Raw genomic sequence first — 27,220 nt, 5'->3', positions numbered from 1 at the left:
GAGAGTTATAACCATGACTATAAGGACAAGCCAGAAATACTCTGGGAGACTGGAAAGGCTGTGTTACGTGGGGATATTAAGGCTCACATGTGTGCTCTTAAAAAAAAATTTCTACAGAAAGAAATCCAACTTTCTAATAGTGTGAGGAACGCATACAATGCGTTCATAGCTGTTCCCTCCAAAAAGCTTGGAGAAAAATATACAAATTTAAAAACACAAAGGGATATCTTTCTTAAACAACAAATGATATCTGAAGACATAAGAAAGAAATCACTTTATGGTGGCTACTCAGGGAAAGCAGCAAAATATCTCGTTAAAATCACCAAAAAGAGATCTTCTAATTATATCACGGCAATTAGATCTGGGAAAAACAGATTTACCTCCAATCACAACATTCAACACACGTTTACAGACTTCTTTAAAAATCTTTATAAAGCTGAACCTCCCAATATAGAATCAAAAGAGAGGTTCTGGGATAATGTTAAGATCCCTAAATTGCCACACAAGATAATTAATCAACTCAATGCCCCGATCTCTACACAAGAAATTCTTACTGGTATTACAACTGCCAAACTTAATAAAGCCCCCGGCCCCGACTCGCTCCCTGACGAATTCTATAAGATCCTTGCAGATCAAATAGCCCCTACCTTATATAAGCTATTTAATTCGTATTATTCCGCAGATATCCCATGTTCCCAGTATTTTGCGGCATCTAATATAGCTTTAGTTCTCAAAAAAGAAAAAGATCCTGAAATTCCTTCTTCATATCGCCCTATTTCCCTATTAAATTTTGATTATAAACTTCTTACGTCCATAATTGCAAAAAGATTGGCCCCCCACTTAAATAATATTATACATGATAATCAGGCTGGTTTTATGATGGGGAGAAGCCCGACAAAAAACATCCGTAAGGTTATGCTGGTACTGGACTATCTGCGGAATAACAGGAAAGTATTAAAAAAAGAAGATGCTGCCATCCTAACAGTCGACGCCGAAAAGGCTTTCGACTATATCTGCTGGGACCATCTCTTTTCGGCCTTGGAAAAGTTTGGCTTTTCCGGAAATTTCATAAATTTGATTAAGGCTATCTATAATAATCCATCCTCAGCAATCTTTATCAATGGTACTATTACGGATCGTTTTATTCTACAGAGAGGCACTAGGCAGGGATGTCCCCTTTCGCCTATCCTCTTCAACATATCATTAGAACCATTGGCGATCCTTCTTAGGCAACAGCTAGAAGGTATCCAGATTGGCAAACAAAAATATGTTCTTGCCCTGTATGCTGACGATTTACTCCTTTTCTTAGCCGACCTAAAAGAAAGCCTTCCTAAGCTATTAGAATCAGTGCAAATATTTGCGTCATTTTCTGGTTACAAAATTAATCTTCAAAAATCCGAACTACTATGGATACACAGAACTGCCTGCCATGTACTAGATCACCCATTTAGAGAAGTTACTCAAATAAAATATTTAGGAATAATAATGTCAAAAGCTCCACACGAATGGTATGAGTTGAACTACGTTAAATTGTTCAATTATTGTAAGCAGAAATTGAATGACTGGGCCTCTCTTCCTATTTCTCTCTCTGCACGGATTATGCTTATTAAAATTATACTTCTACCTAAGTTAATATATCTTCTCCAAAATATACCTTTTCTTTTACATAAGGCAGACATAAAATTATTTAACCGAATATCTAATGAATTCCTCTGGAAAGGAAAAAGACCCCGAATTGCATTAAGTGCATTATCACTCTCTAAAGAGTCGGCGGGCCTCGCTTTCCCGAATATTACCCACTACAACATTGCTTCAATCGCAAAACTGGCGGCCGATTGGATTTCAGAGAAAGAATTTTTCACTGTTTTTGCTGGGGAGGCAAACCTTGTTCACCCATTCAACTTAAAAGCTCTTCTACATTGCCCAATTCCACAACTCCCTCCGCTAATTGCTAAAATGCCGACGTTTAAAAACGTGATCCTGGCATGGCAGAAGTTCTGTGTAGAAATTGGCACAACCCCATTTGTTTCGGAATATCTTCCAATTCAGGGATGCCCAGGATTTGCTCCAGGTTTCACATATAAGGTTTTTGAGAGGTGGAAATTGAAAGGGCTGACCTCCTTAAAACAACTAGTTACTTCCAGTACAATAATTAGATCATTCCTCGACATCAGAGCAGAGTACGAGCTTCCTCAAACTGATCATTTTGCGTACTTACAAATAAAGCATTACATTACAGATCTTAAACTTAAATTCGGCTCTAATTGGACATATGCCCCGTTAAGGAGTTTAATGAACCAATATACCAGCGGGGCTTCGTCAATCTCTTCATTTTACCGGTTGATGTCGTTTTCCAAACACGAGGCCCAACTGGAGAAAATAGTATCTATTTGGAATAATACTTTTCCAGAGCTTAGGCCTCAACAAATCCAAGTAAGCCTGAACTTGTTGAACAAAACAGGAAATGCCTTAGCATGGCGCGAAAGGCATTTAAAAATGATTTATGCGACATATATCACCCCTGACAAATTGTCTAAATGGTATAGAAAAACTATCGGATGTTGGAAATGCCAGGCTCAACAAGCAAATCTTTTACATTGTATCTGGTTATGCCCTAAAGTCCACCAGTTCTGGCTGAAAATAAAGTTCTGGTTGAATAAAATCTTAGATACAGAATTCAGGTTAGAGGCCCAAATGGTCATTTTCTTAGTTAAATTTTCACAACAGCAAAAGAATTATAAGCTAATTAATACCGTAATTTTATTAGCTAGGAATGCGATTCTGACATCGTGGAAGCTCTCCCACCTTCCTTCTTTCATAAAATTCAAAAAAGAAGTATTGAAACAATGTATGGTGGAACAATATGCAATATCTAAGTATAATGAGGTCCACATAAAGAGATTCCTAGAAAAATGGGGCCTAGTAATACTGTCACTTCCCTTTCAGGCTCAGCAGCAATTAATTAAGCCACTTAGCCAATCGGCCTACATTCTTGAATTGATTAATGCGGGCAGATACCCAGCATTCTGGGCCGAATAGTGAGAGAGCAGAGAGGGTTGGGGGGCATTGCAGGTTTTTTTTTTTTTTTTTTTCCTTTTCTCTTTCTTTCTTCCTTTTTCTGTGTCCTCCTTCCCCACCCCCTTCCACTTCCCTCCCCCCCCCGTATTGACATTACTTAAAAGTATGTTTAACCCACCCTAGGTCAGATATCTATGTATTTACGTCCTTACAGAGATTAGCTTTATATATTCTCCAGGATAAATTCAAATTACGTGATACACAGGCTATAACTTTCTTTGGCCATATCCCTTCTAATACAGAGTTCTTGGGTCATCATTGTATCTCCTACTGTTAAGCTGTGCTTTTTTTTTCTTTTTGTTTCTTATTTAAAAATCATTGTTATTGGCTTAAATGCTCTATAATTTGTTAAGACTTGTCTCTCCTCTGTAAAGAATATTGTTTGTAATTTTGTTTCAAGGCCTGTAATAAGACGACTGTGTGTACGCTAACAATAAATAAATATTTAAAAAAAAAAGGAAAAAAAACAAAAACATTTTTCTCTGCATGTGCATCTGAAGCATAGCTAGATATTCTCAGTGCATCAGCATTTTAAGTACTGCAGTTGCTCAGAGCCCCAGTGGGGTTTGTATCACCAACAATTAACAAATTCAGTCATTACCAGATGGTAGAAGCACCTTATGCTCTCTGAGCAAGTGCTGTGTTTAAAATGCTGGTGCACAGTGCATACTTAAATACACTTTTGAAACACCTATAGCTTTTATTAGAAGCATTTTTTTTCTTATACATGTATATTACAAAAATGCTTCTGTGCAGAACTTAAATACATCCATGTGGATTCCAATTTTGGCTGGAATGTCCCTTTAAGTCAATTCATGAAAAAGGCAGAACCATGGGAAGAAAATGATTGGAGAATGCAGGATGATAAAGGGAATTAAATACAAATAGTCACATATAGATGCAGAGCCATAGAAAAAGAAAAGAACAATGACAGTTATACATTTTGTCACCATGGTTTGAATTACAGGTGTATAATCATACAGGGAGTGCAGAATTATTAGGCAAGTTGTATTTTTGAGGATTAATTTTATTATTGAACAACAACCATGTTCTCAATGAACCCAAAAAACTCATTAATATCAAAGCTGAATAGTTTTGGAAGTAGTTTTTAGTTTGTTTTTAGTTATAGCTATTTTAGGGGGATATCTGTGTGTGCAGGTGACTATTACTGTACATAATTATTAGGCAACTTAACAAAAAACAAATATATACCCATTTCAATTATTTATTTTTATCAGTGAAACCAATATAACATCTCAACATTCACAAATATACATTTCTGACATTCAAAAACAAAACAAAAACAAATCAGTGACCAATATAGCCACCTTTCTTTGCAAGGACACTCAAAAGCCTGCAATCCATGGATTCTGTCAGTGTTTTGATCTGTTCACCATCAACATTGCGTGCAGCAGCAACCACAGCCTCCCAGACACTGTTCAGAGAGGTGTACTGTTTTCCCTCCTTGTAAATCTCACATTTGATGATGGACCACAGGTTCGCAATGGGTTTCAGATCAGGTGAACAAGGAGGCCATGTCATTAGATTTTCTTCTTTTATACCCTTTCTTGCCAGCCATGCTGTGGAGTACTTGGACGCGTGTGATGGAGCATTGTCCTTCATGAAAATCATGTTTTTCTTGAAGGATGCAGACTTCTTCCTGTACCACTGCTTGAAGAAGGTGTCTTCCAGAAACTGGCAGTAGGACTAGGAGTTGAGCTTGACTCCATCCTCAACCCGAAAAGGCCCCACAAGCTCATCTTTGATGATACCAGCCCAAACCAGTACTCCACCTCCACCTTGCTGGCGTCTGAGTCGGACTGGAGCTCTCTGCCCTTTACCAATCCAGCCACGGGCCCATCCATCTGGCCCATCAAGACTCACTCTCATTTCATCAGTCCATAAAACCTTAGAAAAATCAGTCTTGAGATATTTCTTTTGCCCAGTCTTGACGTTTCAGCTTGTGTGTCTTGTTCAGTGGTGGTGGTCTTTCAGCCTTTCTCACCTTGGCCATGTCTCTGAGTATTGCACACCTTGTGCTTTTGGGCACTCCAGTGATGTTGCAGCTCTGAAATATAGCCAAACTGGTGGCAAGTGGCATCTTGGCAGCTGCACGCTTGACTTTTCTCAGTTCATGGGCAGTTATTTTGCGCCTTGGTTTTTCCACACGCTTCTTGCGACCCTGTTGACTATTTTGAATGAAACGCTTGATTGTTCGATGATCACGCTTCAGAAGCTTTGCAATTTTAAGAGTGCTGCATCCCTCTGCAAGATATCTCACTATTTTTGACTTTTCTGAGCCTGTCAACTCCTTCTTTTCACCCATTTTGCCAAAGGAAAGGAAGTTGCCTAATAATTATGCACACCTGATATAGGGTATTGATGTCATTAGACCACACCCCTTCTCATCACAGAGATGCACATCACCTAATATGCTTAATTGGTAGTAGGGTTTCGAGTCTATACAGCTTGGAGTAAGACAACATGCATAAAGAGGATGATGTGGTCAAAATACTCATTTGCCTAATAATTCTGCACTCCCTGTATGTTGAGAGGTTTATTTGCATATCATCAGCATAGAAGTGGATATTGACTCCACAGTAAGTAACAAGGTCATCCAGAAAAAGTTTAGAGAGAAAGGAGTAGAGAGGCCATAGAGATTCTTGAGGCAAACCAGCACAAACAATATTAAACATTGGTTAATTTGTTAACTTTTTTGTTAACTGAAAACCAACTGTAGATAGTCCATAGAAGTAACACAGAATATTTACCAAGGAGATAGATAGCAGTCATCAAAGTAGTTTGGTCGTTCAAAGCAAGACAACAGGGTTGGTGGTAGCATATCTAAATTCAAATCTGACCAATGTTTAAGGACCCAGTGGACAGAGGGGGCTATGAGTGTTATAAAATAACAAAAAAAAACAGAGGCAAGAGTCTTTAATAAAAGGAATGCCCATAACTTAGAAGAGAGCGTGATTTAGCACCTATAGTTTAATTGAAGTCTTGTGTGGGATGAAAGATGGACAGTTGGCAAAAGGGACAGAGTTGGTCTTTTTGAAGTTGAGAAGAGGAAATCTAATTTTAACTTGTGTGTGTTAAAATTTGCCTACCTGTGTGTAGGTGTCTTTAATAAACATATCAGCCAACACCATTATGAGGATAGCAATAGGAACTCCAAAATCACCAATGATGCGACGTAGCTGCAAGATAGAAATACTGGGATTAACTGAATGGCTAAAAGGATTATAGCAATATATTAGCAGGGATCTTTCACAGTACTGCAAACACTCTGCAGTTGAAAATATTGCTATTAAACATAAAAAATCAACAACATAACTATGACATGTGCAGAAGTTGCATTTCCCAGTCAGTTAGGGGTCATTGATATTTAATCTAATAGTGTCCACACATCACCAGATGTGCCTTTACTGTTAAGTAACCTTCTAGGGTCCTTGTATGCTCAAGGGGCTCAGGATGCTAAATCACTAATGACACTGGGCTCCCAACCTATGTACTATCTTAAATATGACTTTACTGCTCACTCTGTGGCTAATACAACTTGTACTGGTGAATGATTATCACAGAGGTCCTATTGTGGTAGCCCCTCTCACTTATGTCATGAATGAGCTACCATTGGATTTCCTGAATCAGACAGTCTCAAGATATGATAATCTGAATAATTTATTATTTAGATTTAATTTTCACTGTCCATTAAGTCAAGTTATCCTAATGTCGGCCAACCCCTGCCGTAAACATTTAAGGTATGTATACATATTTTGTATGTATATCTATAGTAGGCATTTGACAGTTTCTCCCTATGGGGCCTATTTATTAATGTGCGAGCGGACATGATCCGATATTGCGGATCATATCCGCTGCACATTGATAAATGCCGACAGCATGCACTCTCGGCATTTATCATTGCCCCAGCAGTTCTTGTGAACTGGTGGTGCAATGCCACCTCCTGCAGATTTGCGGCCAATCGGACGCTAGCAGGGGTGTCAATTAACCCGATCATATTCGATTGGGTTGATTTCTAGCGATGTCTGTCAGAGTAGGCGGACAGGTTATGTGATTTATGAAGATGCTACTGCAGCCCTATATGACTAACCAAGTGCAATCCATATTTTCAGATCTGGGTTTGTAGTCACTGCCTTTGTTTCCTACACAAGATCATTTAGTCTGTTTTCTACATTGGAATCCAGTCAATTAGAAACACAATCTCAAATTTTAATGTTCAGGCCAATTTATGATGGAATATATTTTAATAACCACGTAGAAACTAATTTTGTATAGCATTCATATACTATGTTCTCCCCTTATGACTTTATTCTAATGATTGAAATGTATCCACACATATAAATTTGTACCCTTTTCCCCCACCAAAAAAAACAAAGAAGTTGGTTCTGACCTTGCCAGGAAAGAAGCTGCTGTTCTTAAATTGTCGAAGGAAGTATGCAATGAAGAAGGTTCCAGCCATCAGAACAAGAGACAGCAAGGCAGTGTTAGGCTGAGGATTTCGTACTTTATCAATTGTTAAGTTATAATGTTCCTGGAGTGGGTGATTGTTGAAGATCTAGGAAGAATAAAGAAGACAATGGATCAACTAACTGATGAGTAAATGGATTGTAGAAGAGTTTCTGATGGGTGTTGGGGGTCAAGTAAAAAAATAAACTTTTAACATGTGAGGCAACAATAAGGGATCAGGGTTTGGAAATGCAAACCATTTTTAGGGTAGATATTCGTCCAAGAGTCTCATTACATTAACCTCTAGAAGTGCCTCTCCTCACCGTTGCAAGCTTGGAGAAGGTCTCATAGATGAAGATTATGGAAATGAGGAAGGAGAATATTTCCTGCGTAAACCTGGAGATGAAGCGGACCAGGAAGCTGCCCTCACAGGCAACAACTATTATCACTATGAGGATAAGCCAGAATCCAATCCATACACGACCCACAATATATTCAAAACCATTTGATGCACAGAACTGAGAGAGAAAAAACAGATAAATAATAACCTCCATACTCTCCCCTATACTTTATTAATGCAGTATTTTTAATACAGTTTAATTTCCCAATTCTTCTCACTTTTTATTATCCTCCAACCCCCACAATTCCATAATAGAGATATCAATGTAACATTCATAATTGTTTGAGGATCATGTATAACCTCTAACATACAGCATAAAAGGCCTCTTCAAACACAAGGAGCGGACCAGAGAATCCAAGGATGAGGATAGGTTGGGCACCAAGAATACAGAAGAGAATGCCTTGGGCAGCAGTGGACACCATCAGTTCTGATACTCCCATCCAGTTGTCTGTTTTTTCAGCTAGAAAGGAAAGAAAGTTGATGTAAATGTACATCTTTTTCCTGCTTTAAAATATGGTAGTGTTGTCTAGGCTGCGCTGTAGGATGTTGTAAGTATCTATTGTATGCATCAGTTAGATTATTTAGCATTTGTGTTGTGACCAAGGATGCACTAGTAAAGAAGATTCCACACTTTATAAAGAAATATATAACTATGTATTGATAATAAACTGGCACTCTGCTTTTCTACTCATAATTTACATATCCATCTTAAGAACTCCTTATTCCATAGTGACACTGAGGATCAATAAACTGATACTGAATATGCAGCATTGTATAATGTTGTTGAAAAAACACACAATAAAAATTAACATATGTATACTGATACTATAATGCTATCTATCTAAATGTATTACTTCCATTCTGTAAGTGTTGGTACTGATATAAGACTAAAAACGGAAGGAAAAAAAAGCCCTCACCCATTAAACCTCCAAATGTTATAGCTGGAGAAAGGGCAGCAAAATAGATGAAAATAACAGCAGCCAGGCATTGAGGGCTAAGGGCGTCTGTGATATCACTCAGGTACTTGGGGTACCGCCGTGTAATGTCACGAACAAGGCCCCCAAAGATTCGACCAGTCCGACGCAAAGGATCATCAGCTTCTACTGCGGTTGACTTTGGTTCTGTGGTGAAGATAATGGTGACCAAAAAGAATGATTATACAAGCAACCACTTCATATTAAGAAGAGGAAAGAGAAGGATAAAGGGTTAATTGGACACTCTGTTGGACTAGCTTGGATTCTTTGGGAAAAGGCATTAGGGACATTTGATATTTGAATATTCACATGGAAGTCTTGATAATGTGATGTTTTAAGGGAAGGCTAATATTGTGATTGTGAATGTGAAATGTTTAACCTGTCACTGTATTAAGTTTTGACGATGTAATATGTAATAGGAAATTTAGACTGATTCAAAAATGGGAATATTGATTATGATGTTGAATTGCCAATTTTTATGTTATAAGGCTGACTATGGATTTTTAATATTGTTATAATTAGTAAGATGTTATTTATATTTGTATATTGTGGTGATACACATGGGCAATTGTTATTGAAATATAGAAGAGACTAATAAGCGCAGAGTGTAATCACTAAACTCCTGAGTCACCTAGGGGTCCCTCTCAAAGGTGTAGAAAATTAGCATAAATAGTTCAAATTGACCAGGAAGGGAAAACCTTTTAGCTTACCCCCAGACAATTGACGGAACCCGGCAGCTTGGAAACTTGAACCGGGACCTAAGGACCAATCGGATCATAGATTAAGGACAACGCCTATAAGAGTGACGTCACTCCGCCATGGCGGTAATTCCAAACTGACGAACTGGTCTGACTGAACTGCTGGGGGTAAGCTAAAAGGTTTTCCCTTCAAAAAAGCAAACTATTTATTAAGAGAAGTGACTCTTGCACTAAAACTAAAAGCTTTTTCAACTGACTATACGCATTTAGATAACTTGTGTGGTGGCAACCTAACTTTTATACGGAGACGTCCATTTTTTTGTATATCATTTTTTATTGCATATAATGTTTGCATATTTGGCCATGTACTAATACATTTTCATGTATATTCCACATTTGCATTATTTTAGATAATTATCTTTGTAAGTACCGTTTTGGTTTCTACACACACTTTGGTCAGAGGACCATTTCTACACTCATGCACTTTATGAAAGTATTTCTAGACGCATTAGTATTCTACATAGGCATATATTAAGAGATATATATACCTGTTTAGATTATTTTCTACACTTGTGCACTTTATGAAAGTCTTTTTTAGACATATCAGGATTATTTAAATACCACTTAGGCATATATTAAGATATATATACCTGGCTGAACATTTTTTTATATTTTCGAATTTTTGCACTTTATGAAATAATTTTGCACATTATCTTTTGCACTTACACTTGGCACTTTATTATTATTAGGCTATCATTACCCTATCACTTTTAGCTTGTTTTAGCGCTCCTGGTCAATTTTAACTATATATTGTTATTGAACATGACATTTTGATATTCTAATATAGAATATGTAATTTGTAAATCACAGACAGATAATTTTTTTTGCTTTGTCCATATCACATATGATATTCCTATAAATCAATGAAAAAGAGCATAAAGTATTTTTAATATATGCATAGCATTTTTCAGCAATTAAGCACTACAGTGCAAGATATGTCTAAATATTATAGCCCAGATTATAAGTGGAGCGCTAATAATCATTATCGCTGGACAACACTAAAATTGGAGCACAAATTGATTTTACAAGTCCATGGTAAAACAGAGTTACAAAAAAAAGGTTTAGCGCAGCTGACATCACTCCAGTGCACCCTATACTTTCAATGGATAGTGTGCTAAATATCTCTCAAGCTAAAATCCAAATAGCACTAGAAGAATTAGTGTGACTTGAGACTGGAAGTAGAATACATACAGAAAGAGAAACAATCTGCCAGGAATGAACAACAGCTTGTTCAATGGCCTGGTAACCACTTGGGAGTAGCTTCTTTAGCCCAATTCTGCATTTCACAGTGGAGAACTTTCCTGAAGTACATCAGTCTGATCCCACCCAACAAAGTCAGTCCAGCCCCAAAATACCAGGCAATTCTCCTCTGAACAAGGGCAATTGAAACCTAGACAATAGCTTTGGCCTCCTTTCGGCCTGGTTAGTGAGGTGTAGCCATATCCCTCTAAGCACCTTGGGCAAGGAGTCCACGTCTGGTTTCCTCCATCAGTATTCCTAACGCACCTTTGGCGTTAGCACAGTTGGTCTAGTGCAGTTTTGGGTTAGCGTGTGAGCGATAAAATGAAAGGGCTTTTTTAAGCGCGACCTATAGAAGTCTATGGGGAGATGGACTTACCGTGGTTACCATATCTGAATTTCAGAAGTTAGCACACCTGAATCTTTTGCTCACACACTTTTTACTTTCAACGTGTAATACCAGCACTAACATGGGAGCGCTATTGTTTTACCTTGAGCCCAGTTAGTGCTCACAAGCGATATAATATTATCGCTCCACTTGTAATCTAGGCCCATATATTTTAAATAATTAAATACTGTCATTTTGTTATCACATCTTACAAGGTCATATAAATCAAGAGCAGTTTAGTCTCCTTTATGGTTGCAGTTTTGGGACAGGTATCAATGAGCTTGGGCTCTGAACTGTGTGGTATGTTTTGGTGTCAAATTAAATTCCACAATGCATAAGAATGAAGGAGGCATTTCAGTTTCTTTTGACGTTTGTGAAACAAGCACATTTTTCAGTGGTGTTTTACAACAAAAGCTGTCAAAATAATCCATTAATGTATATTACAATGGTTTATCTGCCTTAAAGGGACATTGTACACTAGATTTTTCTTTGCATACATTTTTGTAGATGATCCATTTATATAGCCCATCTGGGAGTATTTTTGTAACAACTTACAGTTTTGCTTATTTTTTAATAGCACTGTGCTGATTTTCATATGCGGGGGGGGGGGGGGGGGGAGTGTCTGCTCTTGCTCTTCCTGTTTTCTTATCCCCTTTCAATGGGTGTCCCAGCCTAACTTTGTAAACAATGCTAAACTGGGAGCTTCTAAGTAAGTTTTTAAAAGATTTTATACTGGATGTTTAGATCAGTAACTGTGCATATATTGGTGTATACTGTCCGTTTAAAGGGATACTGAACCCAAGTTTTTTATTTCAAGATTCAGATAGGAAACGCATATGATGTGAGAGTTATCAGTACTATGTACTAACAACTTTATTTTTTTTTACCATTATGGTGTTCTGTTTTTAACACGTGTTTCAATAAATATGTATATTCTATTATCAGGACGGACTCTATGGTGATTTCTACTGATTCAGATAATGCAGCAATTTTAAGCAGCTTTCTAATTTACCCCTGTTATCAATTTTTTTTTGTTCTCTTGGTATGTTTATTTGAAAAAGCAAGAATGTAAGCTTATGAGCTGGCCCATCTTTGGTTAAGCACCTGGGTACAGCTTGCTGATTGGTGGCTAAATGTACTCACCAATCAGCAAGCGCTATCCAGGGTTCTGAACCAAAAATGGTCCGGCTTGTAAGATTACATTCCTGCTTTTTAAAATAAAGATACAAAGAGAACGAAGAAAAATTGATAATAGAAGTAAATTAAAAAGTTGCTTAAAATGGCATGCTCTTTCTGATTCATAAAAGAAAAAAAATTGGGTTCAGTATCCCTTTAATGAATTATTTATTTTGAATTATATTTTGAGCTTAATGAGACAGTAAAGTCAAAATTGAACGTTCATTATTCAAATACAGCATGCAATTTTAAAGAACTTTTCCATTTACTTCCATTGTCAAATTTGCTTTGTTCTCTTGGTATTCTTTGTTGAAAGGTAAGTCTAGTTTAGCTCATAGGAGCTCAGGAACATGCACATGCTTTTGGCATTCTATGAAAGCAGTATTTTAAAACATTGTATATAGTAGTTATATAAATTGTTACAATCACTGCTGCTATAGAGTATAACGATGCATGCACACTCCTGAGCTCATATGACCCTACCTAGATTTACATTTCAATAAAGGATACCAAGAAAACAAAGCAAATTTGATAAAAACAAGTTACATGGAAAATTTGTTAAAATTAAATGTTCCTTCTGAATCATGAAAGTTTTGATGTAATTTTAAATGTATTTTTTATATTCTTATTCAACAAAAATTGGATATTAAATGAACTTTTGGATTCTGTGAGAACTTATTGACTTTTCTCTTGTTACACTAATATACACGCACATGCATTTATCCAGTTGAAATGCACAAGAAGAAACAAATGAAAAAGAAAGTTGTGCAGACGTGCATGTTTAAAAGATGATACAATGGAAGCGATAAAGGAGTTCTGACCATTATTCTGTGCTTTTTACCTTTTTTGTGCAGCTCTGATGCTGTCTTGATTCCTTGATATCTCTTTCTAAGAAGGTTCTGCTGCACTGGGACCAGTTCCTTGAGTAACTGCTCACTAGGAGAGTCACAAGGAGGCAGAACAATACTGTAATCGAGAAATTGGTCCAGGGCCTGCAAAAGGTCCTGTCGACCCCCAGCAAGGTACATATCAGTGCGGAAGACCTGTGGTAGACATAGAGAACAGAAGGAAGCACTTGTATTAGGAAATGGTAATATGAGATAATAATGGTAACAGTTATATGACGCAATATGTAGAAATATATGATATAGTAAGAGAGGAGTTGTGTTGTATAGACAGGGGGTTTATCGTTCTATAGGCCAAAGAAATTACAGGTAGCCCTCAGTTTACGCCGGGGTTAGGTTCCAGAAGGAATGGTTGTAAATCGAAACCGTTGTAAATTGAAACCCAGTTTATAATTTAAGTCAATGGGAAGTGAGGGCGTTAGGTTCCAGGCCCCTCTCAAAATTGTCATAAGTAACACCTAATACATTATTTTTAAAGCTTTGAAATGAAGACTTTAAATGCTTAACAGCATTATAAACATAATAAAATAATCACACAACACAGAATATATAATTAAATAAGTTAAATGAACAAAAACATTTGCTAAACAGCATTATAAACATAATAAAATAATCACACAACACAGACTTTACTTGCATTTTTCTGCAAACAGTTCTTTCTATGCATTCCAATCTGGACTGATTTATAGACAGGAAGATCTTGTTCCTTTGAAATCTGCTCGATAGCTCAGGTCTGGTTAAAATGATTAATTTCAGCTTGCTTGGCTTTGCTGCAACACAAGCAGACAGCTCCACATACTGGCTATTTTAATCAATGCACTGCTTTTCAATAGCAGTCACATGACTGGAAAAAAAGGTTGTTATTCTGAAACGGTGTAAATTGAACCGTTGTAAACCGAGGGCCACCTGTATATGAAAGCATCAATGAAATGGGGCCAACAAAATTATAGGAAAGCATATGGAGTTAAATGCAGAGAAGGAGATAGCTCTATAACTCTTCTTAAACTCACCCTCTCAGCCATCATGCTGGACACAGCACGTCCCACTTCATGGTAACTTGTGTGTGGGGTCTCTGGACCCAGTAGGATAAAAAGAAACCTGATTGGCAGAGGAACCTCTAGGACAGACTCCAGCTGCACTGCTTCTTTCAGGCGTACAAAGGCAAGAGTTGGGTGCTCTAGGAATCGTGCACATCCTGTATAAAAAGTAACACTTACTGGCCTATCCAATGTAGAGGCAAATATTGGCACCCACTCTTCAATGACAGAAACAACAAGTATATATGGGCAGAACTTTTTCCGGATATGTTATTACAAAAAAAAACACCTAATCACACTACAAAGGTTTGCTGTTTCTGGAGTACTCTATTGTATACAATGGGCAAACAGAACCAAGAAATCACCACACACAGAAAAAAAGTATCTACATTTGTTTCACAGGCTTGATTCTTCAGTGAAGAGGAAAATACTCTTACAGCAGTAGAGAGAAAGATAATGAAAAAGCAATAACGTTGCAAGCAAACACAATGTAATAGAAACTGAGAGAGAAAAAATGTGTGTTAGATTATTGCGGAGAAGCAAAGATGAAAAAGGCAACAGGGGTCTGTCAGGAAGTAAATTACATAGATCAAGAGAAAGAGAGAGAGAGAGAGAGAGATAGATAGATAGATAGATAGATAGATAGATAGAGAGAGAGAGAGAGAGAGAGAGAGAGAGAGAGAAGAAGAAAAAACTGGAGAAGGAAAGAGAGCATTGAGTAAAGAGGATACTGCAAGAGTACTTACCCACCAACACCACAGAGGCCTCTGCATCTTCTGGTATTTTCTCTGTGAGGTCTCCCTTGAGTGGCACCTGTAAAATAAATAGTCAGTCAAACCTGCAGTGTATAGTAATTCTTACAATGCCAGTGATGGTGGTGGTGGTGGGGGAATAAAAGATTTTCATACATTTTAACAATTATTCAATTTTAATATCTTCATGTGTCTTTCTTTTTTTTTTTTTATTTGAATTGTGAATTGAAACATTTTTGCACTAGAATTAGCAAAAAGACTTTTAGTAAAAAGTATTACTGCTTCGGGGACATATGCACATATGCTAAGAGTGCCCTGTGTACCAGCATTCAAGCACTGAGCCTGCCCAGAGAGTCAGCTTGTTTGATACAAAACGAGTCATCGCTAACACAAAACATGCTGCCTCTTACTCTCTTTGCAGACACACCACTAGATTAAAAGTAGAGCGCAACCAACATCACAAGATACATTATCCTTAGCGCAACCTTACACAAAGGATAACACCCAAGCTGGTATTACAATTGTATAAAAAATGTTAACCAGAGAATATTAACGCAGGTGACATTTTCTTAGTATGACCCTACAGTGTAGGGAGCTCCCTCAGCGGCACTCATATTACACATATTAGCGCTTATATTACAAGTGGCGAGGTAAGTGTTGTGCTCAAGTTAGGGTTGCCACCTCAGCCATGTTTTCCTGGACACTTATGAGTTACACATGCTGCAGGGTGTGCAGAGAAGAACATGTATTGTGTTTCTGGACAGCACTATTCATATTCCTCCCTGCACACCCTGCAGCATGTGTAACTTATAAGTGTTCTGTATTTTAAGGGACGGGTGGCAACCCTAGCTCAAGTGGGACTCAAAATACTGCTGAAACATTTTGCTCTTTTGGAGACCTGACATAAAGTTTTAAAACCTGAAAATTAGCATAACAAAGCACCTGATTAATATATATTAAATGCAAAATAAAGGTTTATTATGATTTAAGGGATATGGTATATGACAAGGTGTCGACACAGAAGGACTCACTCACATATTGTGCAAGTTCTCCCACTTAAGAAGATGAGAGAGGCCTGTAATTTTCATCATAGTTATACCTCAACTATGAGAGACAAAATGTGGAAACAAATCCAGACAATCACATTGTCTGATTTGGAAATAATTTATTTGCAAATTATGGTGGAAAATAAGTATTTGGTCAATTTCAAAAGTTCATCTCAATACTTTGTTATATATCCTTTGTTGGCAATGACAGAAGTCAAACGTTTTCTGTAAGTCTTCTGTAAGGTTGTCACACACTGTTGCTGGTATGTTGGCCCATTCCTGCATGCAGATCTCCTCTAGAGCGGTGATGTTTTGGGGCTGTCGCTGGGCAACACGGACTTTCAACTCCCTCCAAAGGTTTTCTATGGGGTTGAGAGCTGTAGACTGGCTAGGCCACTCCAGGACCTTGAAATGCTTCTTACGAAGCCACTCCTTCGTTGCCCGGGCGGTGTGTTTGGGATCATTGTCATGCTGAAAGACCCAGCCACGTTTCATCTTCAATGCCCTTGCTGATGGAAGGAGGTTTGCACTCAAAATCTCATGATACATGGCCCCATTCATTCTTTCATGTACACGGATCAGTCGTCCTGTTCCCTTTGCAGAGAAACAGCCCCAAAGCATAATGTTGCCACCCCCATGCTTCACAGTAGGTATGGTGTTCCTTTGGTTGCAACTCAGCATTCTCTCTCCTACAAACACGACGAGTAGTGTTTCTACCAAACAGTTCTACTTTGGTTTCATCTGACCATATGACATTCTCCCAATCCGCTTCTGGATCATCCAAATGCTCTCTAGCATACTTCAGACGGGCCCGGACATGTACTGGCTTAAGCAGGGGGACACGTCTGGCACTGCAGGATCTGTGTCCCTGGCGGCATAGTGTGTTACTGATGGTAGCCTTTGTTACGTTGGTCCCAGCTCTCTGCAGGTCATTCACTAGGTCCCCCAGTGTGGTTCTGGGATATTTGCTCACCGTTCTTGTGATCATTTTGACCCCACGGGGTGAGATCTTGCGTGGAGCCCCAGATCAAGGGAGATTATCAGTGGTCTTGTATGTCTTCCATTTTCTAATTATTGCTCCCACCGTTGATTTCTTCACACCAAGCTGCTTGCCTATTGCAGATTCAGTCTTCCCAGTCTGGTGCAGGTCTACAATTTTGTTTCTGGTGTCCTTCGACAGCTCTTTGGTCTTCACCATAGTGGAGTTTGGAGTGTGACTGTTTGAGGTTGTGGACAGGTGTCTTTTATACTGATAACAAGTTCAAACAGCTGCCACTAATACAGGTAATGAGTGGAGGACAGAGGAGCCTCTTAAAGAAGAAGATACAGGTCTGTGAGAGCCAGAAATCTTGCTTGTTTGTAGGTGACCAAATACTTATTTTCCACCATAATATGCAAATAAATTGTGAGTATGTGTGAGTGTGTATATATATATATATATATATATATATATATATATATATAATATATAATAAGTATGTGTGTATATATATATGTGTGTGTGTGTACATATGAGTAAGCATGCGTGTGTGTATGTGTATGTATATATATATGTGTGTGTGTATGAGCAAGTATGCATATCTGTGTGTACATACTGTATATATGTATGGACATGTATGTAATATATATATATATATATATATATATATATATATATATATGTGTGTGTGTGTGTACAAAAGAGACACCAATAAAATCTTCACCTTCTCTAAAATTAAAAAAAAAAAATAGCAAGGGAATTAGTGAAGGATAGCCCAAAAGAAATTGAGATTACATAGAAAAGGACTGTGTTAAAAAATGGGTGAGACAGTAAGAGGAAGGGAAAGAATAAATGAAAATCTGAGATGGATTAAGATATTGGGAAAGAGAGAGGATTGAAATGGTAAGAAAGATGTAGTGAACAAAATGATTGAATGTGTATTTATATAAGAATTTCAGCATGAGAAGAACAAAGAAAAAGACAAAGAGAAAACATGAGATCAATGGAGAGACTTACCACCATAAAGTGAGAATCTACTAACAATGGACAATCAACTGAGGAATGAGGAGCAAGGAGGGAGTGATGAAGTGAGACAAAGAAAATGATAGAAAAACAGGAAAAACTACACATATTCATTTTAATACTTATTCCAGAATCTTACCTTCTCTGGGACAGATGTCATTTCTATCTTTTGTAGCAGAAGTTGACCACTTTCTGGATCTCCCTTAATCACCTTATCATCAGGTCGGCTGCAAAAAAAAAAAAAGAACATTAGTGTTATTGTTTAATATTTGTATAAAAAGTCCATGTTATTTTTCTAACATTCTCTTGAAGACAATAGGAATATGGAAACTCGACTTGGACATAACAAGACAAATGAACAAACAGTTCCAACAGTTCACAATTTACTGAAATCTGAATGGATTAGAAGTGGTATACGAAGGGGACATTAAAATAACCACAGGTTGGATAGGAAAAAATATGAATATCAGAGTTAAAGTATTTTGTAATGGTCATATCTGTATGCATTCAGTACCAATATAAAGGCAGCACATTATCATGTCAGAATCATGCAGCATTGCCTTTCTATCTAATGCAGGGTGATTGCCTGGCATGACATTAACAGGACAGGTTTAAACAGTGTAAAGGCTTTCTATCTTTTGCATGTTGGCATCCTAAAGGCACATTATCAGAACATACTTAGTTTTTAGGTGGCCTTTCCCTACCTATGTTGCAGTAGAAGTGCTCGCAAGACCTCTTCCCGGTGATCAGGTTTCAGCTGAGCTTCATAAATCAGCTGATCGATAACTTGGCTGGCAATCCCAGGGAGAGTCTTTTCTGGGAGATCAAGGAGGACTGTACCTATAAACCAAAGCCACATGTATCAGAGAGAGTGTAGAACATTGGGAGATACAATTGTTTGGGAAGATCACTAAGCTCTAACCTTTATGGAAAGCTTTACGTATCTCTAGGAGACTACGGAAGGTGAGGTAGGAGAGCTGCGGTTTTCCCCACTGCCTGGTATCCTCTTGGTAGTCTTCTTCTACCTTCAACCAGCGGGCAGCCTCCACCCAGCGCATCTCATTATTGGAATCCATTAGTAATTCATGTAATTCTACGTAGGCCTTGGTAATGTAAAGAGAGGAAGAAAATAAGCAAAATCATTGATTGCTAATCTACCTATGTGTTTATAAGGCATTCTATGTAACAATCTAAGAACGTAGGAAAGAAAGAGATGAAAATGTAGAAGAAGGGAAATCATGGGATGGGAAAAAAAGGTCCTGCAAGACAGGGAGACATATGTTGGAAAGGTGGAACACCATAACCACCATAGCAAGAGTATTATAGTGGTAGTATTGTTGTTATAGAGAAAGATTGAGCCATTGGAAGAGAATAGAAAGACAGTCAATGGAAAAGAAGAAAGTGACAACCATGACTGGAAGGAAGTAAAACATTAATGGATCGATGCTCTAAAGCTCATTGTAATGTTGCAAAACTATCAGCTTCACAGCACAAAATTACATGTGTAATGTTCTAAAATGTTTAAAAAGTGTGGAGGCTGTTTCACAAAGAAGCGTATTTGGAGCATTCTCTGTGAGAAGCAAGGTTTGGTTGATCCTTGAGTAATGAAAATAGCCTAGACAAATTCAATTTAACACATCCCAATGTGCATGAAATTGGCCTTAAATGGGCATAACAAATGTTTCATGGGCATAAGAAGTATTACATGAGGTAGCTAGGCGTTTATGTTATAATGACCTAAACATAATACAACTCCACTCTTTTATTATCAAGATTCAAACTTTCATGAAATATGCAAAATTAAAATAGTAAATTTATTTAGAAAAATGCATATTGTGATGTACAGGCACACATAAGCCACTTTCATATTCCGAAACTGCATATTGTATCGACTGTAAACATATTTTGTATTTATGCCTGCTCCATGCCCTTGTCCTTTGCATTCAATAACAATGTTGTCAAAATAATCTAAGATAAAGCCTATAATTTACAATAGATGCCTCAATGTATCATCTATATTGCAGGGATAACCCTACTTTTTTGGAACATTTTGCCTGTCATGAACATTGCAAGACGAAATTGGCGATTTCTCTCCATCCACAGGGAAGCTTTGAACATTGGGCCCTTAGGGAGAAGCATGAGGATGATACAAAAGGGAAGGAAGGAGGTTAACAAAGATACAAAGGAAGCACCTTATTTTTAAAAGTGGTATTTTAGATTCCTGGAAAAAGTCTTAAAGTAGATATGGTAAGGACAAATACAAAGAAATACAAGACAAAGAACTATATACAGAAAATAATTAAAATGACATCAGATTCAAAACTTTGTTTTCCTGTAAAATGTTTTATTGCACATAATTAAAAACCAAAGCACTTGTAATATTTAATGTGCAATGCCTGCTTTTCTTGTTATTTAACTCTGAAAAATAGCAGTATCTGGGCGTCATTCTGTGGAATGCAGGACCCTGACACTCCTACGTGCTGTACTGTGATTGGTTGATATGTGCAAGAGCTTATTCATATGGGTTCCTAAATGGCCAAAACAAAACAATGGAAGATAAACAACATTAAAGAGGTTTTTTTTAATGGGTGTGTTCTGAGACTGCACAAAATGCATATATTTTAACATGACTTTTAAACGTGTTTAAAACATTTATTTCAAACAAATATCTTTTTTAAATGTATTGATTAATTTCTGGTGCATGAATAAAAAAAATGCTTTAATGTCCATTTAAAGGTATGTGAAACCCATAATGTTTATTTCATGATTCAGATGGAGCAAAACATTTTTAAACAACTTTCTAATTTACTTCTATTATCAAATTTGCTTTGGTTTTTTTTATATCTTTTGTTGGGAAGTAGGGACTTAAGCTCAGGAAAGTACACGTGTCAGGAGCTCTAAATGGCAGCTGTTTTGCAGGAATTTTATACATTTGCTAGAGCACTATATGGCAGCACTATTTCCTACCATTTAGTGCCCCAGATACCTAACAGTACCTAGGTATCTCTTCAACAAAGATTACCGTGGGAACAAAGCAAATTGGATAATAGAAGTAAATTGGAAACTTTTTAATTTTTTTTATAAAATTGTATACTTTGAAAGAAAAAGAAAAAATAGGGTTTGATATCCCTTTAAGACTATCAACACATAACAGCTTAACTGTAACTGAAGGCAATGTTGCAACATAGATTTCATTCTCTGCTGAGGCCAGATAGGGACAACTATAAATTAGACACTAAAGTGTGCAGCCAATGAGTTTTCAGAAAATAGCAGTGTTAAAGGGACAGTCTACTTAAAAATGTTTTTTGTTTAAAAATAGATAATCCCTTTACTACCCCTTCCCCAGTTTTGCATAACCATAAACTGAGTTAGGAATACTTTAAAATCCTATGTTCTTCTTATTTAAATAGATATTTAAATATTCATATAATTATTAATATATATATATATATATATATATATATATATATACCTATCCTGCTATATGAATATATACAGATAGATAGATAGATAGATAGATAGATCTAGATAAATAATATGTATATAGATACATATAGAGATATCTATTTAAATGAATAAAAATGATATTGCATGTTTCAAGGTATTTGAGTGGGAAGGGCTTAAAAGTATTTATGTATATGTGTATATGCAAGTAATAATTTATTTTAATGTGTTTTACATGTATTTTATGAAAAAATATTTATAACTTTCAGTTTACTTCAGGTCTGAATCATACTAAATATTTTAACACAGTTTCTGGTATTGCTCAAACGCAAACTATAACTGGCAACTTTTAATTCCAATGCAAGTTAGCACGTTCACGCTATCCATTAAAAGTATAGACTGCTCTTGAGCGAAGTTGATCACACTAACCCTTCTATGGTTAACGCACTTTGCCATGCACTTGTAATACCAAAGTCGCACGCTAATTGTAGTGCAGTCCTGCGATATTGGTTATCACGTTCACACTATCATTAGTGCGCTACTTGTAATCTGGCCCAATGTGTTCTCAATTACTTGTACTGGATATTTCTTCTTTATGTTTATATGCCCATTCGAAATAGCTGGTTTTGCTCATTGACAGAAACCACCACTGATAATGAAAATTTCAGTAACTATGTTTTGCCCTTTGTGTACCGAGCTAATAAGATAAGATAAGCAAGTCTATTTTTCCTACAGAATTATACAGTTTGAATTGGCATATTCTTGAGAACAATGAGTTGATAAATACAAAAAATACAAAAAATAAACAAGTTTTACACTACAGTGTATTTTTACAATCCTGACAAATATCATATTTGCCGGCTTCATCAAATGATGTAATACAGTGTCAATTGACTCTGTTGATTTCCATTGTTCAGTGCTATATAACTACTAACAATCTCTCCAACCACTTCAGCTTTTTTAGTCTCTTCATTTCTTATACTTTTCACTACTAATGTTTCTATACCATTCAATTATCAAGTGAATGAGCTGTATAAACTATAGCACCTAGACAAACTGGAAAGACAGGAGAGGCTACAGAGGTTGGGTAGGCTGTTAGTGAATCTAACCTAATGGCAAATAATGGGGTTTAGTTAATGTAACAAAAAGTAGTGAGACCAGTGTCTTGTCAATATTATAATGCAAATAGGCTGTTCTAAGGGTAGTCACTTAAACTAAGTAATTAGAACTCACCTCTCATAATGCCTAGCCTGTCCTCCTGGAGTTTAGGGAATCTCTCCCACTGATTCACATGCAGATCCGCATCAATACAATTGCAAGTAATCCATTCATATATGTTGCAACATACAAAGGGGCTCATACTGTGCTAGTATGTACAAACACCACGTTACACAAACTGCAGTTAGCTATACAAATATAATATACATGCACTCCAATTAATGTATGAATTTATTAATTATTTGCATGTACAACAATATATATATACCAATAGTTACAGGTGTGTGTGTGCATGTAAAAAAAGGCATATGTACTTGCTGTCTGTATATAAGTGCATCCAACTGCTTGTTTTAATAATAAACAGTCAATCCACCTGATTACCTACAGATTTGTGTACCTCCTCCTTATTCAAAAATGATACGGGAGGAAGAGCAGAGATCCAGACCACCACTATTCCCAACATATTTGCTGTAAAAGGGGAGTCTGGAACACTGAAGGAATATTCCTTTCTGTTGTAGCAGATATACTGGTGGGGTTGAAGGGGGGGGAGGAGTGTAACAACATTCTTGTCAAACCTGAATTTCAATTTACTTTACTTGGATAACAGAAGGGTAATGCGGGTCTGGGTAGTGAATGGTTAATTCATTGTTACATTATATTGACAGCTACATAGGTGGATGACACTATATGTTTAAAGACTGCATGTACTAATCCATTGTTAGAGCAAAGTGATTGGTCAAACTTCACAGATTTCAAAAGTCAAAGGGTCTATCCAATGTAAGAGCAAAGGGACCTAATAGCAGAGACATTTTTAATGGATTAAAGAATCATTCCCATGTAGGAACAAGTGATCTAATGACCATAACATATATAATAGGATTGATTCCACTAATAAGCAAGTGTTAGGAAGTGTCCCAAGATAGTGACAAACTTATTGGGTTAGAGTGTCAGTCATTGGTGGACAAAATGGCTTACCAATAGAAAAACTCATCAATGATACAAATCTCTTCTATTCCTATTTTATCATATAAAGGATCAGATTACGAGTGGAGAGCAAAATATCGCTTACACAGGCGCAATATTTGCACTCCACTCAGTAATACCAGCACACGTAAATGTGTGCTAGTATTACAAGTTATAAAAATTAATTCCCAAAAAGGGAATTAAAGGGACACGCTTAAGAGTTTTTAAAGGTGGCAACAGGTGCGTTGTATGTTATTCCATAGTGTGAAAAGTAGCTGGGTTTGATCCAACTGGATAATGCTTACAATTTTTTCCCCAGAAGAATGTTTAAAAAAAGGTATGATAGCATCCATATCCCCAAAAATTCACACCGCTCCTCTGGTTCCTGGTGTGTGGGACAATCTAAGTATTCAAAAGAGAAAGAAAAGAGGGCGCCTCATGGTGTGAGTAAGTCCAAATATAACCACTTGTGTGTAAGAGGGATAAAAGGCTTACCGGAATATGTTGCACCATACTTTGACCGGTGCTTGTGAGCGGGCTAGCACTTAACAGTGGCTAGTACACTGAACAGACCCCTTGGCCGGCTGCGTTTCCAGACTCCTGGGCTCAGTTGTAATTTCTCTTGCTTGAATTCAGCTTTGTTCCAGGGATAGCCACACCTATGGCTGGGTATTCGATATATCAATGTTCCTTGGTGAACAAATGAGACATAACTTCCGAAAAGTTCCAATTAAAAAGAAACGTAATTAAATATAAATTTTCTTTTTAATTGGAACTTTTCGGAAGTTATGTCTCATTTGTTCACCAAGGAACATTGATATATCGAATACACAGCCATAGGTGTGGCTATCCCTGGAATACAGCTGAATTCAAGCAAGAGAAATTACAACTGAGCCCAGGAGTCTGGAAACGCAGCCGACCAAGGGGTCTGTTCAGTGTACTAGCCACTGTTAAGTGCTAGCCCGCTCACAAGCACGTGTCAAAGTACGGTGCAACATATTCCGGTAAGCCTTTTATCCCTCTTACACACAAGTGGTCATATTTGGACTTACTCACACCATGAGGCGCCCTCTTTTCTTTCTCTGTTGAATTTTAGTATTGCAAGTTGAGTGCAATGTGAACACAATATCGTGTTCGCATTGCAGGAAAGCTTTGCACTCACGAGAGCACGCTTCCATAGGCTGAGACACGGTTGAGAACGTAGCACAGCGAAGGGTGTAAGTCGAACAGCGATTGGCAGCAAAAAAAATATATAAATATAAAAATATATAAATATATATATGTATATAAATATAAAAAATATATATTTAAGTATTTACATGTGTATATACACATATTAACACATAAATATATATGTATATAAGTATATACACATATTAACACATAAATATATATGTATATAAGTATATACACATATTAACACATAAATACATATGTATATAAGTTTATACACATATTAACACATAAATATATATGTATATAAGTATATACACATATTAACACATAAATATATATGTATATAAGTATATACACATATTGACACATAAATATATATGTATATAAGTATATACACATATTAACACATAAATATATATGTATATAAGTATATACACATATTAACACATAAATATATATGTATATAAGTATATACACATATTAACACATAAATATATATGTATATAAGTATATACACATATTAACACATAAATATATATGTATATAAGTATATACACATATTAACACATAAATACATATGTATATAAGTATATACACATATTAACACATAAATACATATGTATATAAGTATATACACATATTAACACATAAATACATATGTATATAAGTGTATACACATATTAACACATAAATATATATGTATATAAGTGTATACACATATTAACACATAAATATATATGTATATAAGTATATACACATATTAACACATAAATATATATGTATATAAGTGTATGCACATATTAACACATATATATATATATATATATATATATATATATATATATATGTATATAAGTATATGCACATATTAACACATAAATATATATGTATATAAGTATATGCACATATTAACACATAAATATATATGTATATAAGTATATACACATATTAACACATAAATATATATGTATATAAGTATATACACATATTAACACATAAATATATATGTATATAAGTATATACACATATTAACACATAAATATATATGTATATAAGTATATACACATATTAACACATAAATATATATGTATATAAGTATATACACATATTAACACATAAATATATATGTATATAAGTATATACACATATTAACACATAAATATATATGTATATAAGTATATACATATATATTAAGAGTGAACACACAGTGATCCCCATAGGCCACAATGTAAAGGCACTTTTCAGTGCCGTTTGTTTCTAAAACCCCAGACCGACTCACTTTAAGCCGTAAAAACTGCTTCATGCAGTTTATTGTTGGTGATTTAAAAAAATAAAAATGCTACTCTTTTTTTATTTATAAAAACAACATTACACTTAAAGGGACAGTTTACACCAACATTTTTATTGTTTAAAAAGATACGTAATCCCTTTATTACATATTCCCCAGTTTTGCATAGCCAACACAGTTATATTAATACACTTTTTAGCTCTGTTATTGACTTGTATCTAAGCCTCTGCAGGCTGCCCTGTTATCTCAGTTCTTTTGACAGACTTGCATTTTAGCCAACCAGTGTTGACTCCTAGGTAACTCCATGGGCATGAGCACAATGTTATCTATATGGCCCTCTAGTTGTGAAAAACTGTCAAAATGCATTCAGATAAGAGGTGACCTTCAAGGGCTAAAAAAATTATGTATAAGTATATACACATATTAACACATAAATACATATGTATATAAGTATATACACATATTAACACATAAATATATATGTATATAAGTGTATACACATATTAACACATAAATATATATGTATATAAGTATATACACATATTAACACATAAATATATATGTATATAAGTGTATGCACATATTAACACATATATATATATGTATATAAGTATATGCACATATTAACACATAAATATATATGTATATAAATATATGCACATATTAACACATAAATATATATGTATATAAGTATATACACATATTAACACATAAATATATATGTATATAAGTATATACACATATTAACACATAAATATATATGTATATAAGTACATACACATATTAACACATAAATATATATGTATATAAGTATATACACATATTAACACATAAATATATATGTATATAAGTATATACACATATTAACACATAAATATATATGTATATAAGTATATACATATATATTAA

The 27,220-nt window shown here is 35.9% G+C and overlaps 1 protein-coding gene across 3 annotated transcripts in view; it reads right to left on the bottom strand.

Moving 5' to 3' along the window:
• SLC4A1 (solute carrier family 4 member 1 (Diego blood group)) overlaps nucleotides 1-27,220 on the bottom strand; it is an 81,743-nt gene that overhangs the window by 20,992 nt on the left and 33,531 nt on the right. For all 3 annotated transcript variants that reach the window (XM_053700004.1, XM_053700006.1, XM_053700008.1), the window contains 11 exons: nucleotides 19,145-19,325; nucleotides 18,927-19,062; nucleotides 18,362-18,449; nucleotides 15,169-15,235; nucleotides 14,396-14,580; nucleotides 13,322-13,523; nucleotides 8,863-9,066; nucleotides 8,257-8,405; nucleotides 7,869-8,063; nucleotides 7,490-7,654; nucleotides 6,189-6,278 (listed from right to left, as the gene is read on the bottom strand). In XM_053700004.1, the coding sequence (XP_053555979.1) occupies nucleotides 6,189-6,278; nucleotides 7,490-7,654; nucleotides 7,869-8,063; nucleotides 8,257-8,405; nucleotides 8,863-9,066; nucleotides 13,322-13,523; nucleotides 14,396-14,580; nucleotides 15,169-15,235; nucleotides 18,362-18,449; nucleotides 18,927-19,062; nucleotides 19,145-19,325 (1,662 nt within the window). The remainder of the gene's footprint in view (nucleotides 1-6,188; nucleotides 6,279-7,489; nucleotides 7,655-7,868; nucleotides 8,064-8,256; nucleotides 8,406-8,862; nucleotides 9,067-13,321; nucleotides 13,524-14,395; nucleotides 14,581-15,168; nucleotides 15,236-18,361; nucleotides 18,450-18,926; nucleotides 19,063-19,144; nucleotides 19,326-27,220) is intronic.

The sequence above is a fragment of the Bombina bombina genome, chromosome 1 (genome assembly GCF_027579735.1).
Source record: "Bombina bombina isolate aBomBom1 chromosome 1, aBomBom1.pri, whole genome shotgun sequence".
In the NCBI taxonomy this organism is placed as follows: Eukaryota; Metazoa; Chordata; class Amphibia; order Anura; family Bombinatoridae; genus Bombina; species Bombina bombina.
Note: the sequence above shows the minus strand (reverse complement) of the source record. Positions and strands in the feature narration are given on the sequence as shown.